General features: G+C 40.5%; 1 protein-coding gene across 1 annotated transcript in view; it reads right to left on the bottom strand.

Moving 5' to 3' along the window:
* STK32A (serine/threonine kinase 32A) overlaps positions 1-18,464 on the bottom strand; it is a 218,728-nt gene that overhangs the window by 70,185 nt on the left and 130,079 nt on the right. Inside the window, exon 5 of the mRNA XM_007949130.2 lies at positions 3,106-3,195. Within this exon, the coding sequence (XP_007947321.2) occupies positions 3,106-3,195 (90 nt within the window). The remainder of the gene's footprint in view (positions 1-3,105; positions 3,196-18,464) is intronic.

Genomic DNA, 18,464 nt, shown 5'->3' with positions numbered 1-18,464 from the left:
ACTTCCGTAGTGATACTGCCTTGGAAACCCAAGGAGGGGTCGCTATGAGTCGGGGCCGACTCGACGGCAAATAACAACAACAACAACAACAATAGCTAATGATCGTGAGCATTTCTTCATATGTTTGTTGGCCGCTTGAATATCCTCCTTGGTGAAGTGTCTATTCATGTCTTCTGCCCATAAAGGGACCCTTATTAAGCTGGACCATATCCCTGCACAGGTTCAACATCCTTCCCATCTCCTGCTGCATGTCTTTATCTTCCTATCTTTGTCTTCCACTGCTATGTTCCCCAACAAGCCTTGTTCTTCAACTCATTAACCCTCTCTGGTCAATTCAGAGTCTGTTAGCTCAAGGATCAGTCAGGAAATGCAGAGACTAAACAGAAATCCAACCAAGAATGAAATGCAGATGTCGCTTCTTGCAATCATCTCTACACTTCACAGATGATTCTTTTAAGACCTGACTCACCTGCTTTCAGGAAGAACAGGGAGAGGAGTGGAAGAAGCCCTTCTTTTTAAATACAGTATGTCCTTGCAAAGCACCAGTTCTCTCCTTATATTTCTGGTATGGATGGGAGGTAGTGCTAGTTCTGCTAGAATTTTGTCTATGTAGAGATGGCTGTCTCCAGCAAGTGAATCTAGAATTTGCAGTTAATTGGTGATTGTTCAGATAGCTAACACATTTAGCTGTAAGACCTAGCTGATAATCATGGCACCTAACCGTGTCATTTTACTCAGGTAAAATTTTAATTTTCAGGCACAACATAGTTCCTCATCTCAGTATAAGGAAGATTATAACAAAGTCATTAACCCTTTCTGAGACTGAATTTCATTTTAAGAAAAGAAAACTCATGGGGTTATTGTGGCAGGAAAGCTAAAACTAAAACCCTAACTGGAAAGGGACTTTGTAAACATTATAACTCTATGTACATAATTCAGTATTATGTTAATAAGAAGCTCTGGTGGTGTAGTGGCTAAGGCATTTGACTGCTAACCAGAAGGCTGGCACTTCAAACCCACCAGTCACTCCTTGGAAGGCAGATTGGGTGATCTACTTCTTTAGTGATACTGCCTTGGAAACCCAAGGAGGGATGGATCGCTATAGATTGGATCCAACTGGACTTCAGTGAGTGATTATGTTAATAATGGCTATAATGATACTTTTGTTATTTATTGCCCTCCTTCTAGTTACGATGTCTTAGTCATATGTTCACTTCTACATACTACCTCCTCCCATTAGAATTCAAGTTCTATGAGATTGATACCTTGTCTATCTTGCTCAATATTGGGGCACCAGTCCCTCAAACAGTGCTGAGCACACAAAGGCAATTATAGATATTAATTGAATTAATTAACATTCTTTGTTAGGATGAAAGAAGTAGCTGTCTCAATTAGCTCATAAAATGTAGCTGTTTAGGCTGGCTATGTACAACTAAACATCTCATGGGGTTTATTTTCTTGTTTTGTAGGTTTAGGGTCATACTTCTGACAGACATCACAATCAATTGGTCTAATATTATTTCTCAGTACTTCTGTTCTACCTCTTCATTCACTGTTCAGTGACTAGGGTCTTAAAAGCTACCAAGCAACTATCCAAGGTACTATTGACCCCATTAACCTGAAACAATTAGAAGGAATGTTAGGAATCTGAGAAGGAAATCAAATCTGTGCCTTGATTAATAACTACCTCCTTTGCCATGAGACTGGAAGAATCGGATGGTGTCTGACTACCATTACTAAACATTTTGATCAAAGATTCTTGTGATGGTTATGTCTTTGTGTCAACTTGGCTGGGCCTGGTTGAGTGGCTGGGCAGCTGGATATAGTATTCCCTATGATGAGACTGGCAATCAACTCCATGGTGGAATCTACTGTGAGCAGCTGAGTAGCTGCCTTTGGGTATGTGGTCTGCTTCCCATATATAAGCAGCAGCTTTGGGAATGGTCACTAGCCTATGGCATACTTGGACCCCGCATGTAGCCGTGTTGTTATTCAGCTGCCTGCTATGCTCTGTGGACCTTGGGACTTACAATGGACTTGAATTAATGGCTGGCTGTGTTGTTTGGTAACATCGAGATTGTGCCTTTTTACTGGTCAACCTTGAGTTTTTCAGCCTCAGCAGCCAGCAACTGTCTGAGTGAAGGAAACGCCTCTAGCTCCAGTGGGCCGGGAGCAGGAAGCAGGGCTGGACCCCAAGGTTGAGGGGCTTTCACCAAACCCCTAGAGCCTGGCACTTTGAACTTGGACTTAAAGCCTCCAAATTTTAAGAATAAACTCCTGCTTGTTAAGGCCATCCCATTTGTGGTATATTCTTGTCAGAGAAGCACTAGGTAACCAGAACAATTCTATAAAAGAATCCTGATCAATAGGGGTAAAAACACAGAACAAAATATTAAAATTTCAGTGGAATCCAGATTTTCTGGAGCCCTTGAGGCTTGATGCACCCCTAAACTATTGTCCAGACACAGTTTTTAAACTTTTAACCAAAACTATCCCCTGAAGTCTTCTTTGAATAGCAACAACTAAAATAACTTATCTTAATTAGTAAAGCATGTCTGCTTTGAACATTGTGCCTTTTAAAATAATTATATGTGTGAGATCCAAGTGACAATGGTAACTTGAAAGGTTGGATGGGAAGCTAAGGGGGCAGTGAGTTTCAGATAATATTGAGAGAATAATTTGAAAAAGGATCGTGAGAATGGCAATACAACTTAAAGAATGTAACCAAGGTCACTAAATTATACAAGTACAAACTGTTAAAATTGTGTATTTTTGGCTATGTATATGTTCACCAGAATTTTTAAAAATAAATTTGTAAAAGCATTTCTCAAAATGTGGTTTAAGGCTTTTTTGAGTAAAGATCACCTTGGGTGCTTATTAAACTAGAGAATCCTGAGATTTACTTTAGACTCATGAAATCCTAAAATCCCTGGGTAAAGTTTGATACAAACTTGTTACTTCTAGCTGCAAATCCCAACAGATAAGTAGTGTCTATATGGGGTCATCATGAATTGGAGGTTGATTTGACTTGACAACCACTAACAACATAGGAATAAAAAGTAAAAGTCTTTTTCTTAGTAACACAGTGGGCCACACATTCCATACCCATGTAAGGCTTGGTGCCAGCCATGGTGGTGATCCGCATCTCCCTGGGCAGCACTGCTGCGATGTTGAAGTCTGTGATATGCACATGCCCTGGAGAGAGAAGAATGACAAAGTCAAGTCTCATTCAACCCAGTGGCACAACCAAGTTTCTAATCTAAAACAACTGGAAGCTTACTTTACTAATTCTTGTTGCCAATGGCAATTGGATGCAGATGGTTAAAAAAAAAAAAAAAAAATCTCAATCATTCTTTTTCCAAGGTCAACATGTTCTTAAACCTGAAATCTTCTAGCAGCAGGAATTCAATACACAAATTTGAAAATTTGTAGGTGAACCTCAGCAAGTGCTAACTTTAGTGGTTAAGAGCTTATCCTCTAGTTATTCTACCCAGTCAGTTTTTGTCAGTTGGTGACATTCTTGGTTAGTTTTGCCTGTGTCTATAAAAGAGAAGGGAGCTACCAGCTGTTTGAAGTATCAGATCTCCAAGAATCTCTTATTGGATCAAGTTTTAAAAAACAAAGAAACAAACATTGTTACTATAAAGTTGGCACTGGTATGGATACATACATTTATTTATTTGCCAAGGAAGAGTCCTTTGATTGTCCTTGTCTTTATGCAGTACTATAGTAAGTTTTGTAATTGTTATCAAGGGAAAGTGGAGGTGGGGAATCAACTTTTACTTTTCCAAAGACTGCAGAAAATGTACTAGGCTGAGAGCTAGAAGACTGGGTGTGATGTTTGGTCTTCTGTGTCAGCCAGGCTAAGCTATGCTAGCTGCTGCTGAGTTGGCCCCAGACTCATGGTGATCCCATGCACAATGGAAAGAACTGCTGCCTGGTCTTGAGTGATTCACAAGGTTTTCACTGGCTGATTTCCAAAAGTAGTTAGTCTTTCTTCTTAGTCCATCTTAATCTGGAAGCTCTGCGAAAACCTTTTCAACATCATAGCATCATGCAAGCATCCACTGATAGAGAGGTGGTGGCTGCACTTGATGTGCTTTGCACTGGACTCAAACCAGGTCTCTCTCATGGAAGGTGAGAATTCTGTCACTGAATCATCAATGTCTCTGGGTAGACTACAGTATTTCCTCATTTAATTAAATACTAATCTAGGTATTGCTGTGAAACTATTTTGTAGATGTGATTAATGTGGTGTGGGTGGGCCCTATCCAATCAGTTGAAGGCCATAAGAGCAAAAAACAGTGGTTTCCCAAAGAAGAAAATCTGCCTCAAGACTGCAGCATCAACTCCTTCCTGAGTTTCCATCCTCACAGCCTATGTTATGGATTTTGGTCTCAAAACTGCAATATCAACACCTGCCTTAGTTTCCAGCTGTCTGGCCTACCCTACAAATTTTGATTTATAACCTCTCTCTCCCTTTGTGTGTGTGTGTTTGTGTGTGTATGCATATATCTCTTATTGGTTATATTTCCCTTGAGAACCCCAACTAATACACCTGGATTATACCCTGAATTATGCCCCTAACACATAATATGATATCTTCAGTTTCCTCTTATAGAAAAAGAAGGGTAGATGATCTCTACAGTCCCTCTTAGCTGTGACAATACAGTGTAAATTTAACACTTAAGTTTGGCAAGGAATACACCCTACTTTAGATGTATTCCAAGCTTTAGTGTGCTTGCATTTACAGCTGGAAGGAAGAAAAGGCAGTATCAGACCTAAGACCAAGGGCTCAAACTGGTTCAGTTTCAGTTTGCTTTGGGTGCACATTTAGAGCAAAATTTGCTTTCCATTCAACAGTTCATGTACATTTGGTTTCACTCCCTGATTACCATCTCCAACCCTAACCCACTCTCCTCCCCTGTCTTCCCCTGTGACCACCTCCCATGCCTTGTTAATTATGCATTCCTGTCTGTCTGGCTTTCCTTTCATGTGAATGCTGCCCCTCGGTGACCCATGACCAATTGCTCCAAGGGGTGTATCTCCATAGAGTGTGTGGGTGCATTGCTCTGGGTTGGGTGTTCTGCATGTAAGTTTTTCTACTGATGGGCTGAGAACCAGTCCTTGGGAGTGAGTCCTATCCCAGAGCCATAGTCTTGGGAGTCCCATCAGACTCCACCCAACCAATAATTCTGGTTGTTATTGAATTTTGTTCCACATTTTTCCTCCCACTCTATCCAGGATCTCCAGTTCTAGTCCTTTCCCAAGTGGTTGGCATTGGTAGCCAGGCACCATCTAGTTCTTCTGGTCTCAAGGTCCATCATATCCTTGGACTATTTCCAAATACCTTTGATTTTCCTCACTCTTCTTTGCTTTAGATGGGAGGAGACCATTAGCTTCATCTTAGATGGCAGCTTGAAAGCTTTTAAGACCCAGTCACGACCCAACAAAGTAGGTAGTGGAACAAGAGTTTTATGTACTATGTTGTGCCAATTGAATTCTGGTAGCATAGTGCCTAAGGCACTTGACTGCTAACCAGAAGGCTGGTGATTCAAACCCACCAGCCACTCCTCAGAAGGAAGATAAGACACTTTACTTCCGTAGTGATACTGCCTCAGAAACCCAAGGAGGGGTCACTATGAGTCGGGTCCGACTTGACGGCACATAACAACAACAACAACATCCCCCGAGACTGGTCCTGAGTCGACAGGCCCAGTGGTTCTCTCTGCCAAAGTGTTTGGTTGTCTCTGAGGGATTACTCCAACTCTGTCTTCTGTTGCTTCTGTAATGATTGTGGTTATTTTGTATCACTAGTGTCAATGTAAGATTATCTTCAGCTAAATCTGTCATTGGTCTAGGGTACACTCCTGTTCACTGACCCCATCTGGTCTTCTCAGTTGTCTACATATTTATCTGCAACCTGGTGTTTGACGTTAGTGGTAATGTAGTATTGTGCATATACTGGTATTAGCCTCTGTCATCTATATCTTATATGCACATTTCAGTATCTTCACTTTCTCCAGTGTTATCATGCTGGTCACAGACTCTTTCCATACCATCCTTCTCCTTACCCAACTCAGCATGTGGCCCCCAACTAGTTTGAAATTTTCCTTCCCTTCCCTCCCATCCCCAGTAATCTACAAAATAAGTTCCCTTTCCTAAGCAAATCCTTGCTTGACTTTTCACAGTAATGGGCTCATACAATATTTGTCCTTCTCCGATTGACTTATTTCATTCAGCATAATGTCCTCCAGATTCATCCATGTTGTGAAATGATTCATGTATTCTTCACTATTCTTTAATGTAGCATAGTATTTCATTGTGTGAATGTACTCATAATTGGATTACCCATTCATCTATTTATGGGCATTTAGGTTGTTTCCATCTTTTTGCTATAGTGAATTGTGCTGCAATGGACATGGGTGTGCATATGTCTGTTCATGTCCCATCTCTCACCTCTTTAGGATATATTCTTAGTAATGCAATTGTTGATTCAAATGGTATTTCTTTTTTCAGTTTATTAAGGGAAATGCCATACCATTTTCCACAATGGTTGTACTATTTTACAGTCTCACCAGCAGTGTATGAGAGTTCCAATCTCTCCGCAACCTCGCCAGCATTTGTTATTTTCTGTCCTGCTGAACTTTGCTATTATTGCTGGGGTGAGAAAATATCTCATCGTTGTTTTGATTTGTACCTCTCTAATGGCTAATGATCGTGAGCAATTCTACATGTGTTTGTTGGCCGTCAGCATATCATCTTTTGTGAAGTGTCTATTCATGTCCCTTGCCCATTTTTGAATTGGATTATTTGTTTTTCTGGTGTTGAGGTGTGCCACCATCTTTGAGCAGGGCACCCACGTTCCCAACTGCAAATCAAGAGATTTGGTTGCTATGTTATGCACATGCTACCCTTGTTTTCTAAGAGGGAGATAAAGTTTCCCACTTCCACCTTTAAGGGGAACTGAACTGTGATCTTAAATAGTGCCTAGATATTACTGTGTAATCTGTGCATACATATATTGATGCCATATTTGTTCCCAAGCTGCCTTCGAGCAGTCTTGGAGGCACTTAGCCCCAGCTGTACTTTTCCTTGTGCAACTAAATAAAGGAACCTTTCTCTCCTCAATCAGTGTCTCATTTATTGGCTTAATGGAGTCATACAGAGCGGATGTGGACTTCCTGGCAACATTTCTGCTGAGCCAGATGGGAGTTGCCACTTGGTGTTAGAAGCATACCTCACAGAGGATCAAACCAAAAGTCTAGGGTGTACCAGAAGATTTCTTCAGGGGACAACCATTGTTGGCCCCTGAGGCCGGTCAGCCTAGGACCCAATGTTGACTCATTTGAGGAGATGAAATGTTGCTATATGGAGTTCCTGGGAGGACATCCTGTTTCTCAGTGAATAAAAACTCTAAACAACCTTAAACAAAGCCTGTTGTAATGGTGCAATTCTGCTCTGTATTCTGTTTGTAACCTTGGTGGTTGCATCAAGGCAGCCTGTGGATTATTTCTGCAGCCCAGCCAGCACCTGGTATTGAAAATTAGCACATGTAGAGCTTTAAGAAAGGTTGGGCAATCTACTCCCATAGTGATACCGCCTCAGAAACCAAATGAGGGGTTGCTATGAGTCGGTCTGACTCGATGGCACATAACAACAACAACAAAAACAACAGGGCTTTAAGGGCATTGTTATTTCCCTGTTTTGTTGGTATCATGGGTAATTCTGAAAGCATTCCTGAATGTTCACCTTTTGATTGTATTTTAAAGAATTGGTCCAAGTTTGGTTCTGACCCTATGAAGAAAAAGAAATTAGTCTTTCTCTGTGATACTGCATGACCACAATACAAGCAAAACAGAGGATGGGAAAGATGGCCAGTTAATGGAAATTTATCCTACAATGATTCAACTTGATGGCAATGAGTTTGGTGTTTTTATTTTTTGTTTGTTTTGTTCTTTCAGGATGGATAAATGGGACAAAAAGTATTATGTTGAGGCCTTTATGATGTTATATAGGGATAAGAAAACTCAAGAAGAATGTAAAGCATGTATGTGCACAAACCACTAAAAGTAAAAAGACAGAGGAAAAACCCCAGATTCTTCAACAACTCAACACTGCCTCCTCTGTGTGCTCCAGCTCCTTCTGACCCCCAATATCCTTTAAAAGTGGCAAAGGGATTGTACCTGTCATTGGCAGACTCTGCCACAAACTTGGAGTGGGAAAGAGTATTGGCCATCTGATTCAGCCTCTGAAAAGGGGGCCCATCCTGAGCATAGCCATCTGGCAGGTCTTTTTCCTCTTAGACAGAATCCAGGTGTTGGGGGCAGTATGATTTAGTCCACATGATCTCTATAATTGCAAAACAACACCCCTGGATATCAAGAAAACCCTAAAAAAGATGGATGATTTATTCACCTCTATCTTCCATACTCAAGGAGCTTTCTCTACTGGTGGAGTGCATAAAGCATTTGGCTGCTAACCAGAGGTTGTTTCCAAGGTGGTTCAAACCTATGAGCTATTCCATGGAAGGAAGATGAGGTAATCTACTTCCATAGAGATTTACAGCCTTGGAAACCCAATGGGTATTGCTATGAGTGAGAATTGACTTGATGGCAGTTTTTTTTTTTTTTAAAAAAAAAAAAAACTTCCATACTCACAACCCCAACTGAACTGAATGTACTATCCTCTTAGGCACCCTGCTGACTTCAGAAGTAAAGTGCATGGTACTGGAAAATGAATTATAACCACTGGCACAGAGATTAGATTTTACAACACATATTTCTGGGAGACATAATTTAATACATAACTCCTGGAGACTTTGTAGTTAAGTGCTTTTACTCTGGAGTTAGCTCAACCTGGGGAATACTGGCAAGTAGACTTCACTGAGATGCTGAGGACATCCAGAGGCTATAAATACTTACTGATATTTATTGACAGTTTTACCAATTGGATTGAAGCCTTACTATATCAGATGGAAAAAGTATCTGAAGTGGTAAAGGGACTTCTTCAAGAAATTATCCCAAGGTTTGGACTCTTCCAGTCCACTGCTGCAACAATATATTGACAGAAAATTTCCAGAAATGCAAGCTGGATTCAGAAGAGGACATGGAATGAGGAATATCATTGCTGATGTCAGATGGATCTTTGCTCAAAGCAGAGAATACCAGAAAGATCTTTACTTGTATTTTATTGACTATGCAAAAGCATTTCATTGTGTGGATCCTAAGAAATTGTGCATAACATTGAGAAGAATGGGAATTCCAGAACACTTAACTGTACTCATGGGGAACCTATAAATAGACCAAGAGGCTGTTGTTCAAACAGAACAAGGAGATAGTGCATGGTTTAAAATCAGGAAGGGAGTGCAACAGAGTTGTATCATTTCACCATATTTATCCAATCTGTATGCTGAGCAAATAATCAGAGAAGCAGGACTATACAAAGAAGAACATGACATCAGCATTGGAGGAAGACTCATTAACATCCTGCAATATGCAGATGACACAAGTTTGCTTGTTGAAAATGAGGATGACTTGAAGCACTTACTGATGAATATTGAAGAATATAGTCTGCAGTATGGATTACATCTCAATATAAAGAAAACAAAAATCCTTACAACTGGACCTATAAGCAGCATCACAATAAATGGACAAAAGATTGAAATTGTCAAAGACTTCATATTGCTTAGTTCTACAATTAACACCAATGAAAGCAGCAGTCAGGACTCAGACGATGTATAGCACCAGGCAAATCAGCTGCAAAGGACCTCTTTCAAGTGCTGAAGAGCAAAGATGTCTCCTTGAGGACTCAGGTGCACCTGACACAAGCCATGGTATTTTTAATTACCTCTTATGCATGTGAGAGCTGGACAATGAATAAGGAAGACTGAAGAATTGATGCTTTTGAGCTGTGGTGTTGGCAAAGAATGCTGAAAGTACTGTGGACTGTTAAAAGAACTAACAAGTCTGTCCTGGAGGAAATGCAGCTGGAATGCTCCTTGGAGGTGAGAACGGCCAGACTTCATCTCACCTACTTTGGTCATGTTATCAGAAGGGACCATGCCCTGGAGAAGAATGTCATTCTTGGTAAGGTGGAGGGTTGATAAAAGAGGGGAAGGCCCTCAATGAGATGGATTGACATGGTGGCAGCAGTGATGGGCTGAAGTATAGCAAGGATCATGGAGCTAGTGCAGGACTGGCCAGTGTTTTGTTCTGCTGTTCATAGGGTCACTATGAGTAGGAGACAACTTGACAGCACCTAACAACAACAACAGTCCACTGGAAGTGACAACAGACCCATTTCATCACTAGTATCACTCAACAGGTGGCCTCCTTTCTGGATATTCAATGGAATATACACTGGAGGCCACACTCTAGTAAGAAAGTACAGGCGGCTTATCAAAAACTCAAAGACATGTAGCTAAGATCTGTCAAGAAGCCAGACTAGTATGTACAAAGGTCTTCCCCAAGACTCTATGTAGGACTTGTGTGGTGGTTAAGTTTGTGTGTCAACTTGGCTGGACTTGCTTGAGTGACTGGGCAGCTGGTGGTAGTTATTCCCCATGATGGGACTGGCAATCAACTGTATGGTGGGAACTACGACAAGCAGCTGAGTAGCTGTTTAGGGATGTGGTCTGCTTCCCGTATATAAGCAGTAGTTTTGGGGCTGGTCTCTAGCTTATGGTACACTTGAACCCTGCATATAATCATGTTGTTGTTCAGCAGCCTGCCGTGCTCTGCTGACCTTGGGACCTTCAATGGACTTGAATTAATGGCCTGCTGGTTTGGTAACATCGGGGCTGTGCCATTTTATTTGTTGACCTTGGGCTTGTTAGCCTCAGCAGCCACCAGTTGCCTGAATGAAGAAATGCCTCTAGCTTCAGTGGGCTGGGAGCAAGAGTCAGAGCAGAAGCCCAAGGTCGAGGGGCTTTCACCCAGACCCTAGAGCCTGGCAATTTGAACTCGTACTTCTAGCCTCCCGAACTGTAAGAGAATAAACTCCTGTTTGTTTAATCCATCCCATTTGTGGTATATTCCTGTCAGACTGGCACTAGGTAACCAGAACAACTTGGGTAGCTCCCAGAATCAAATTTAAAATAAGGCCCTTTGAGCTGACGTGTGGCCAATCAATTTTACACAATCCTAAAAGCTGTCTTTCTGATTTGAGTCCTGATAGTTTACATAAAATGGAAACAGTTATTTAAAAGGATACTCGCAGTTTCTATCCACTGTGTTATACTCTTATCACAGGTAGGCACATTTCCTTGAGTGCCCAGTTTCAGAAGGCCCACTATACCCCATTCAGCCTGGATAGTGTGTCTGGTCAAAGCCTGGAAGTCAGAATCTCTACAGGAAAAGTATACTGGACCATTTGAAGTGCTCCTCACCACCCCACTGAAGTCAAAGTCAGTGGACTCAGTGTCTGGATCCACCACTCCAGGATAAAGAAGAGTCCATGGGCAGACATAGAAAAAGAAACCAACAAAACCATGAGCATTGGACTATTCTCCTTTCTCAAAAACAAACTCACTGCCATCAAGTTGATTCTGACTCATAGCAGTACCTGTTGGGGTTCCAAGGCTGTAAATCTTTATGGAAGCAGACTGCCTCATCTTTCTTCTGTGGAACAGCTGGTGGGTTAGAACCAAAGACCTTTTTATTAGCAGCCATATGCCTTAACCACCACACCACCAGAGCTCCTTTTCTTTTAGAATACCTTAAACTTTGTCTTCTAACCATGACTATGGCTATGTAAGAGCCCAAGATCATCACACACTAGATAAACCAATAAGTACTGCTGAAATGTTTGGAGTGACTTTTACTCTTGCCACAATTGCTATTGTTGTTTTAGATCCCCATTTGGAGATTATTTTGCTCCTTGGTGTTAGACATGTTTAATAAGTATCCTATTTTTCTATCTAGGAGTTCAGGAATAATGAACATTGACACTGAATAGTCAATGTTTAAAAGAAAAAGGATGGAATGAGGCAGTGCCTGCCCAACAAAATCTCCTGCTTCCTCCTTTAAGGGGGTTAGAACTGTGATCTTCAAAAGTGCCTAGTCATTGCCTTGTAATCTACACTTGTGTGGACTGCCACCAAATTCATTCTCTTGTAAAAATTTGCCTCACCATGCTGCCTGTGAGCAGTCTTGGAGGTACTTAGTCCCGACTCTACCTTTCCTTGTTTAACTAAATAAAGTAACCTTTCTCTCCTTAACTTGTTATTGCCTTAACAAAGTCATATTGAACAGGACCTGGAGTTTCCATCAACATTATTGTTTCAGGAACCCATATTTTGCAAACTCTGGTTCATCTCAGTTTTGCTTTGTCAGCCAAGACTGAACCAGGAAGGACTTGTTCTGAGCCCTGCTCAGGCAGCCCATCAAGTTAGCTGTTGTCACAAAAGTCATTTGGTGTTGATGTGTTGGCATTTCCATTTACATGCTTCCATGGTTTTGATTATGATGTTGCTGAAATTGGAATGAATTCATTAGATTCTTCTTCCACAGGTCCACAATCCCCACTCCCCATATAAAACTTCATTAGGTGCCCTCGGATAGCACCCAACCTACTGCTAAATAGAAGTCTCACTGTCTTCACCACCATGGTTTATTTTGTGCAGAATTTTTTTTGTTTTTGTTTATGTGATGACATTTTAATAAAGTAAAAACAGAAATCATCCAGGTGAAAGTTAAGGTATCCATACCCAAATGACATCAACAGATGATTTCAATAATGCATTATCATTGTATAATTTTTCTCAGATGTTATTTTTTTTTTCTTTCTTTCTCACTTTCTCATATGATTTTCATACAGAACTGGACTGATGGTTCAAAGGTTTGATACAGATTAGGTGAGCCAGGTGTCTTAGTAAGGTGCTCTGGTGACATAGTGATTAAAGCATTCAGCTGCTAATCAAAAGGTTGACAGTTGAAGGTCAGCCACTCCATAGGAGAAAGATGAGACAGTCTGCTTCTGTAAAGATTTACAACCTTGGAAACCCTATGGGGGTTGCTACAAGTCAGAAAAGACTCGATGGCAGTGGGTTGGGTTTGGTTTTGGGGTGGGAGAGTTGTCCCTGGGTAGTAAAAACAGATAACACACTTAGCTGCTACCCAAAATGTTGGAGGTTTGAGTTCACCCAAAGACGACTTACTACTTCTAAAAGTCAGCCATTGAAAACTCTATGGAACACAGTTCTACTCTGACATACATGAGGTCACCATGAGTCAGAGTTGACTTGACAGCAATGGACACTGGTACTAGAGTAGAAGAGCCAAGCAATTGTATCAAAACAACAGTTAATAACAACTACAAAACTCCACGGGTGATCCAGGTGAACAGCCAGACATGCAACCCTCTACTTTATCCTGAGTTGATTTTCCAAGCCAACTCAAAATATACCAACTGCCATCAAGTCAATTCCAACACATAGCAACCCCCATAGTGTAAATCCATATGGAAACAGACTATCTCATCTTTGTCCTGTGGAGTGGCTGGTGGGTTCGAACCTCTGACCTTGTGGTTAGCACCCTACACCTTAACCACAGCATCACCAGAGCTTCTTTCAATAGATGCAGGGGATGTTTTAGAGCCACTTGGTTCTCAGTATCAACATCACCTGGAAACTCGTTAGAAATGCAGATTCCAAGACCACCTGAATCAGAAACTCCGTGGGTGGTGCCCAGAAATACATAGTTTAACAAACCTTCCAGGTGATTCTGATATCCAATAAAGTTTGAGAATCACTGTTTTAGAGGAAGTTGTAATAAAAGATCTTGACTTTAGTTAGCACTCCTTAAACATCTGTTGAATGCAATTCAAATAATATTGAATTTATTTTTAAGCATGATTTATATTTGTGCAATTCATGCACTGCTCACAATGTTTTCAAACAAAGTTTCTCCTTCAAAACTTATAGCAGCATTCTGAGGTACCTCCTATTTTCCAGATCAGGAAGCTGAGTCAGTTATTTTAGATATCCTTGAGTTCATAGGGCTCAGAATTAGCAGAGCTATAGTTAGGATCCAAGGAGCCTTTGGGGTGCAGTGGTTAAGCATTTTGCTACTAACTGAAAAATCAGCAGTTTGAACCCACTAGCCACTCTGTGGGAGAAAGGGCAATCTGCTTCTGTAAAGATTACAGCCTTGGAAATTCTATGGGGCGGTTCTACTCTGTCCTATAGGGTCACTATGAATCAGAACGGACTCAATAGCATTAGTTTGTTTTCTTTTAGTTTGGATCTAGGATTCAGTCCTAAGGTGTTTCCTGGGACCCCTTTGGTCCTGGAAAATTTTGGGCTATATCACAAGACCAAACAGCTGAATACGCTGAAGAACTATCTTCTGGTCAGCTTAGAGTTTATTTCCCTGGCAAGCTACACAGTAAAGGATGGGGAAGAATTATTTGAGGGCCAAGATCTACAGGAATCTCTAGCCTTGAGCCATAAAGCTGAACAGTGAAAGCAGAGGCTCACAGAGTCATGGACACCACTCCCAAGCCTCAATTCCAGGCCCAGTATGCTGCCATACTCACTATTTGCTCCTCACAATTATTTATATGCCAGCCTTCCTTTGGGGCTGGGAAGACGAATCTAGGTGCTGGGGCATAGGGGAGGATTTAGTCGGCTACTGATTGAAGGACACAAGAATTGTCTCGGGAGTGAGGGAGCTCTCTAATTTCTTCCCAGGGAAGGCTTAGAGCGGAGTTTCTGAGCCTTGGGAATAATGAAGTCTTAGGTGATTCTTTGAATGTAGGCTGTTCTGTGCCTTGTAGGATATTTACTGCCAATGTCACTTCCACTAATGGCTACAATCATGACAATCAAAAATGTTTCCAGACATTGACAATGTCCTCTGCATGAAGGGTGTTAGTTAGGGCAAAATCATTCTCAATTGAGAACAACTGCCTTACTGTGAAGTTGTTTAAGTACAAGGCTCAGAACATTTTCATTTAGCACCCCTAAGGGAAGGGCTTTTTCCTTTTCATCTCTGTCCCTTGAGACAGATGACTATATTAAAAATCTGAATTTATATTAAGATCATATTAAAAATCTGATCACATTATTGAGCTATTGAATTCAGTCTTCATTGTTGTCGTTGCTTACAGCCTTTCTCATTGTGTCTGCTCAGCTAGAGAAGCTTTCTCAACACAGTCCTACACATACCATAACTTATCAATTGGAATAAACCCTAACTGTCAACACTTTCCCCTACTCACTCGAGAGCTTAGAGTATAGGCACCACATTTCTCTGGGATGCTTGTTAAAAATGCATATTCCTAGGCATTACTTAAAAGAGCCCTGGTGGTGCAATGGTTAAGCGCTTGGCTATTAACTGAAAGATTGGCAGTTTGAACACACCCAGAAGCTCCATGGGAGAAAGGACTGGTGGCCTGCTCCTGTAAAGATTGCAAAGGTTACAGCCTAGAACACCCTAAGGGGCAGTTCTACTTTGTTACATGAGGCTGCTATGAGTCAAAATCAGCCTAACAGCATAACGCATTACTTGAAACTTGATAAATCTGATTATCTGGGGATAAGGTACAGTATTCTACTATATATATATATGTGTTTTATATATTTATAAGTAACAAGTGTACAAGCCAAAAAGAGAATTCTAGGAAAAAAAGGAAAGAAAAAAAAAGAATAATAATTTAATATATACATGCATATGTATGTGTGTGTGTGCATGCACACGCACATATACACACACACTCCTATCTTGGTTTTTAGACACATTTTGGAACTCTGCAAGGGGTGAAGTTGTTAAGGTACCCCACTCAGTTCTTCCCCCAGAGTGAGTTTGTGTCTCTTTTCTGTGTCCATCATTTGTTAGTTTGTTGTACTGTCATGATTTATGTGTTGCTGTAAAGCTGAAAGCAATGCAACTGACATTTCAAATATCAGCAGGGTCACCCACGGTGGACAAGTTTCAAAAGAACTTCCAGACTAAGGCAGACTAGGAAGAAGGAGGTGACCATGTAGCCAAGTCCACTTGTTTTTAAAAAAATGGCCACTGAAAACCTTATGAATAGCTGAGAAATATTGTCTGATTTGCTGGTAGAAGATGAGCCTTGCAGGTTGGAAGTCACTCAAAATATGACTGGAAAAGAGCTGCCTCCTCAAAGTAGAGGTGATATTAATAATGTGGATGGAGTAAGCTTTCTGAACCTTCATTTGACGAAGTGATGCAATGCAAAATGAGAAGAAACAGCTACAAGGATCCATTAATAATAGGAATGTGGAATGTACAGAGTATGAATCTAGGAAAACTGGAAGTTGTAAAAGATGAAATGGAAAGCATAAAGATTGCTATCTTAGGCATTAGTGAGCTAAAATGGACTGGTATTGGCCATTTTGAATTGGAAAATCATATAGTCTAATAGGCCAGAAATGACTAATTAAAGAGGAATGGCATCACATTCATTGCAAAAAAGAACATTTCAAGATCTAACCTGAAGTAAAATGCTTTCAGTGACAGGATATTGATACACCTACAAGGAACACCAGTTAATACTATTCAAATTTACACACCAACCACTAAAGCCAAAGATGAAGAAATTGAAGATTTTGATTAACTTCTGCAGTTTGAAATTGACCAAACATACACTCAAGATGCATTGATAATTGCTGAGATTGGAATGGGAATGTTGGAAACAAAGAAGCAGCAGACATAATTGGAAAGCATGGCCTTTGTGATAGAAACGATGCCAGAAATCACTGGATAAAATTTTGCACACCCAACAAATTATTCATTGCAAATACCTTTTTTAAACAATGTAAATGGCAATGATACATGTGGACCTCACCAGATGGAATGCACAGTAATCAAATCCACTACATCTGTGGAAAGAGATGATGGAAAAGCTTAATATCCTCAGCCAAAACAGGGCCAGGAGCTGACTGTGAAAGAGACCATCAATTGCTCATATGGAAGTTTAAGTTGAAGCTGAACAAAATTAAAACATGTCCTAAGGCACTTGACTGCTAGTCACAAGGCTAGTGGTTCAAACCCCCCAGCCACTCCTCGGAAGGAAGATGGGACCATCTACTTCCGTAGTGACACCGCCTCAGAAACCTAAGAAGGGGTTGCTAAGAGTCATGTCCAACTCGCTGACACATAATAACAACAACAACAACATGAGAGTCAAAATGTGATCTTGAGTTCATAACATTTGAATTTACAGACACCATCTGAAGAATAGATTTGATGCATTGGATACCAGTCATTGAAGACCAAACAGGTTGTGGAGTGGTATCAAAGACATCATACATGAAGAAAGCATACTTTAAATATTAAAGCACACATCATACATTAAAAAGACAGGAAAGGAGGAAAAGACCAAAATGGATGCCAGAAGAGACTCTGAAATTTGCTCTTGAAAGGACAGTAGCTAAAGCAAATAGAAGAAATGATGAAGTGAAACAGCTGAACAGAAGATTTCAAAGGACAGCTTGAGAGGATAAAGTAAAGTATTATAATGAAACGTACAAAGACCTGGAGTTGGAAAATCAAAAGGGAAGAAGACATTTGACATTTCTCAAGCTGAAGGAACTGAAGAAAAAAATTAAGCCTCAAGTTGCAATACTGAGCATTCTATGGACTAAATATTGAATGGAGCAGGAAGTATCAAAAGAAGACAGAAGAAAACACAGTCATTGTACCAAAGAAAAAAAAAGGTCAATGTTCAAACATTACAGGAGGTGGAATAAGATCAAGAATCAATGATATTGAAGGAAGAGTTCCAAGTTTCAATGAAGACAATGTTGAAAAACAAGTTTCCAGGGATTAATGGTATACCCATTGAGATGTTTCAACAATGGATGCAGTACAGGAGGCGCTCACTCATTTATGCTAAGTAATTTTTAAGACAGCTACCTGGCCAACTGACCAGAAAAGATTCATATTTGTATCCATTCCAAAGAAAAGTGATCCAATAAAATGCAGAAATTACAGAACTGTATCATCAATATCACACTCAAATAAAATTTTGGTGAAGATAATTAAAAACAGTTGCAGCAGCATATCAACAGGGAACTGCCAGAAATTCAAGCCAGATTCAGAAAACGATGTGACATGAGAGATATGATTGCTGATGTCAGATGAACCTTGGCTGAAAGTAAAGACAACAGAAAGATGTTTACCTGTGTTTTATTGACTATGTAAAGATTTTTGACTGTTTAGATCATAACAAATTATGGGTAACATTGCAAAGAATGGAATTCCAGAAGATTTAATTGCACTCATGAGTAACTTGCACATAGATCAAGAGTCAGTTGTTCAAACAGAACAAGGGGATACTACATGGCTTAAAATCAGGAAAGGTATATGTGAGGATTGTATCCTTTCACTACCCTTATTCAATCTGAGGAGCTCTGGTAGCATAGTGCCTAAGGCACTTGACTGCTCACCAGAAGGCTGGCGGTTCAAACCCACCAGCCACTCCTCAGAAGGAAGGTT

The sequence above is a fragment of the Orycteropus afer genome, unplaced genomic scaffold (genome assembly GCF_000298275.1).
Source record: "Orycteropus afer afer isolate SDZICR_OR568_19922 unplaced genomic scaffold, OryAfe1.0 scaffold00238, whole genome shotgun sequence".
Taxonomy (NCBI): Eukaryota; Metazoa; Chordata; class Mammalia; order Tubulidentata; family Orycteropodidae; genus Orycteropus; species Orycteropus afer.
The sequence above is the reverse complement of the archived record's forward strand: the minus strand, read 5'-3'. Positions and strand labels throughout refer to the sequence as shown.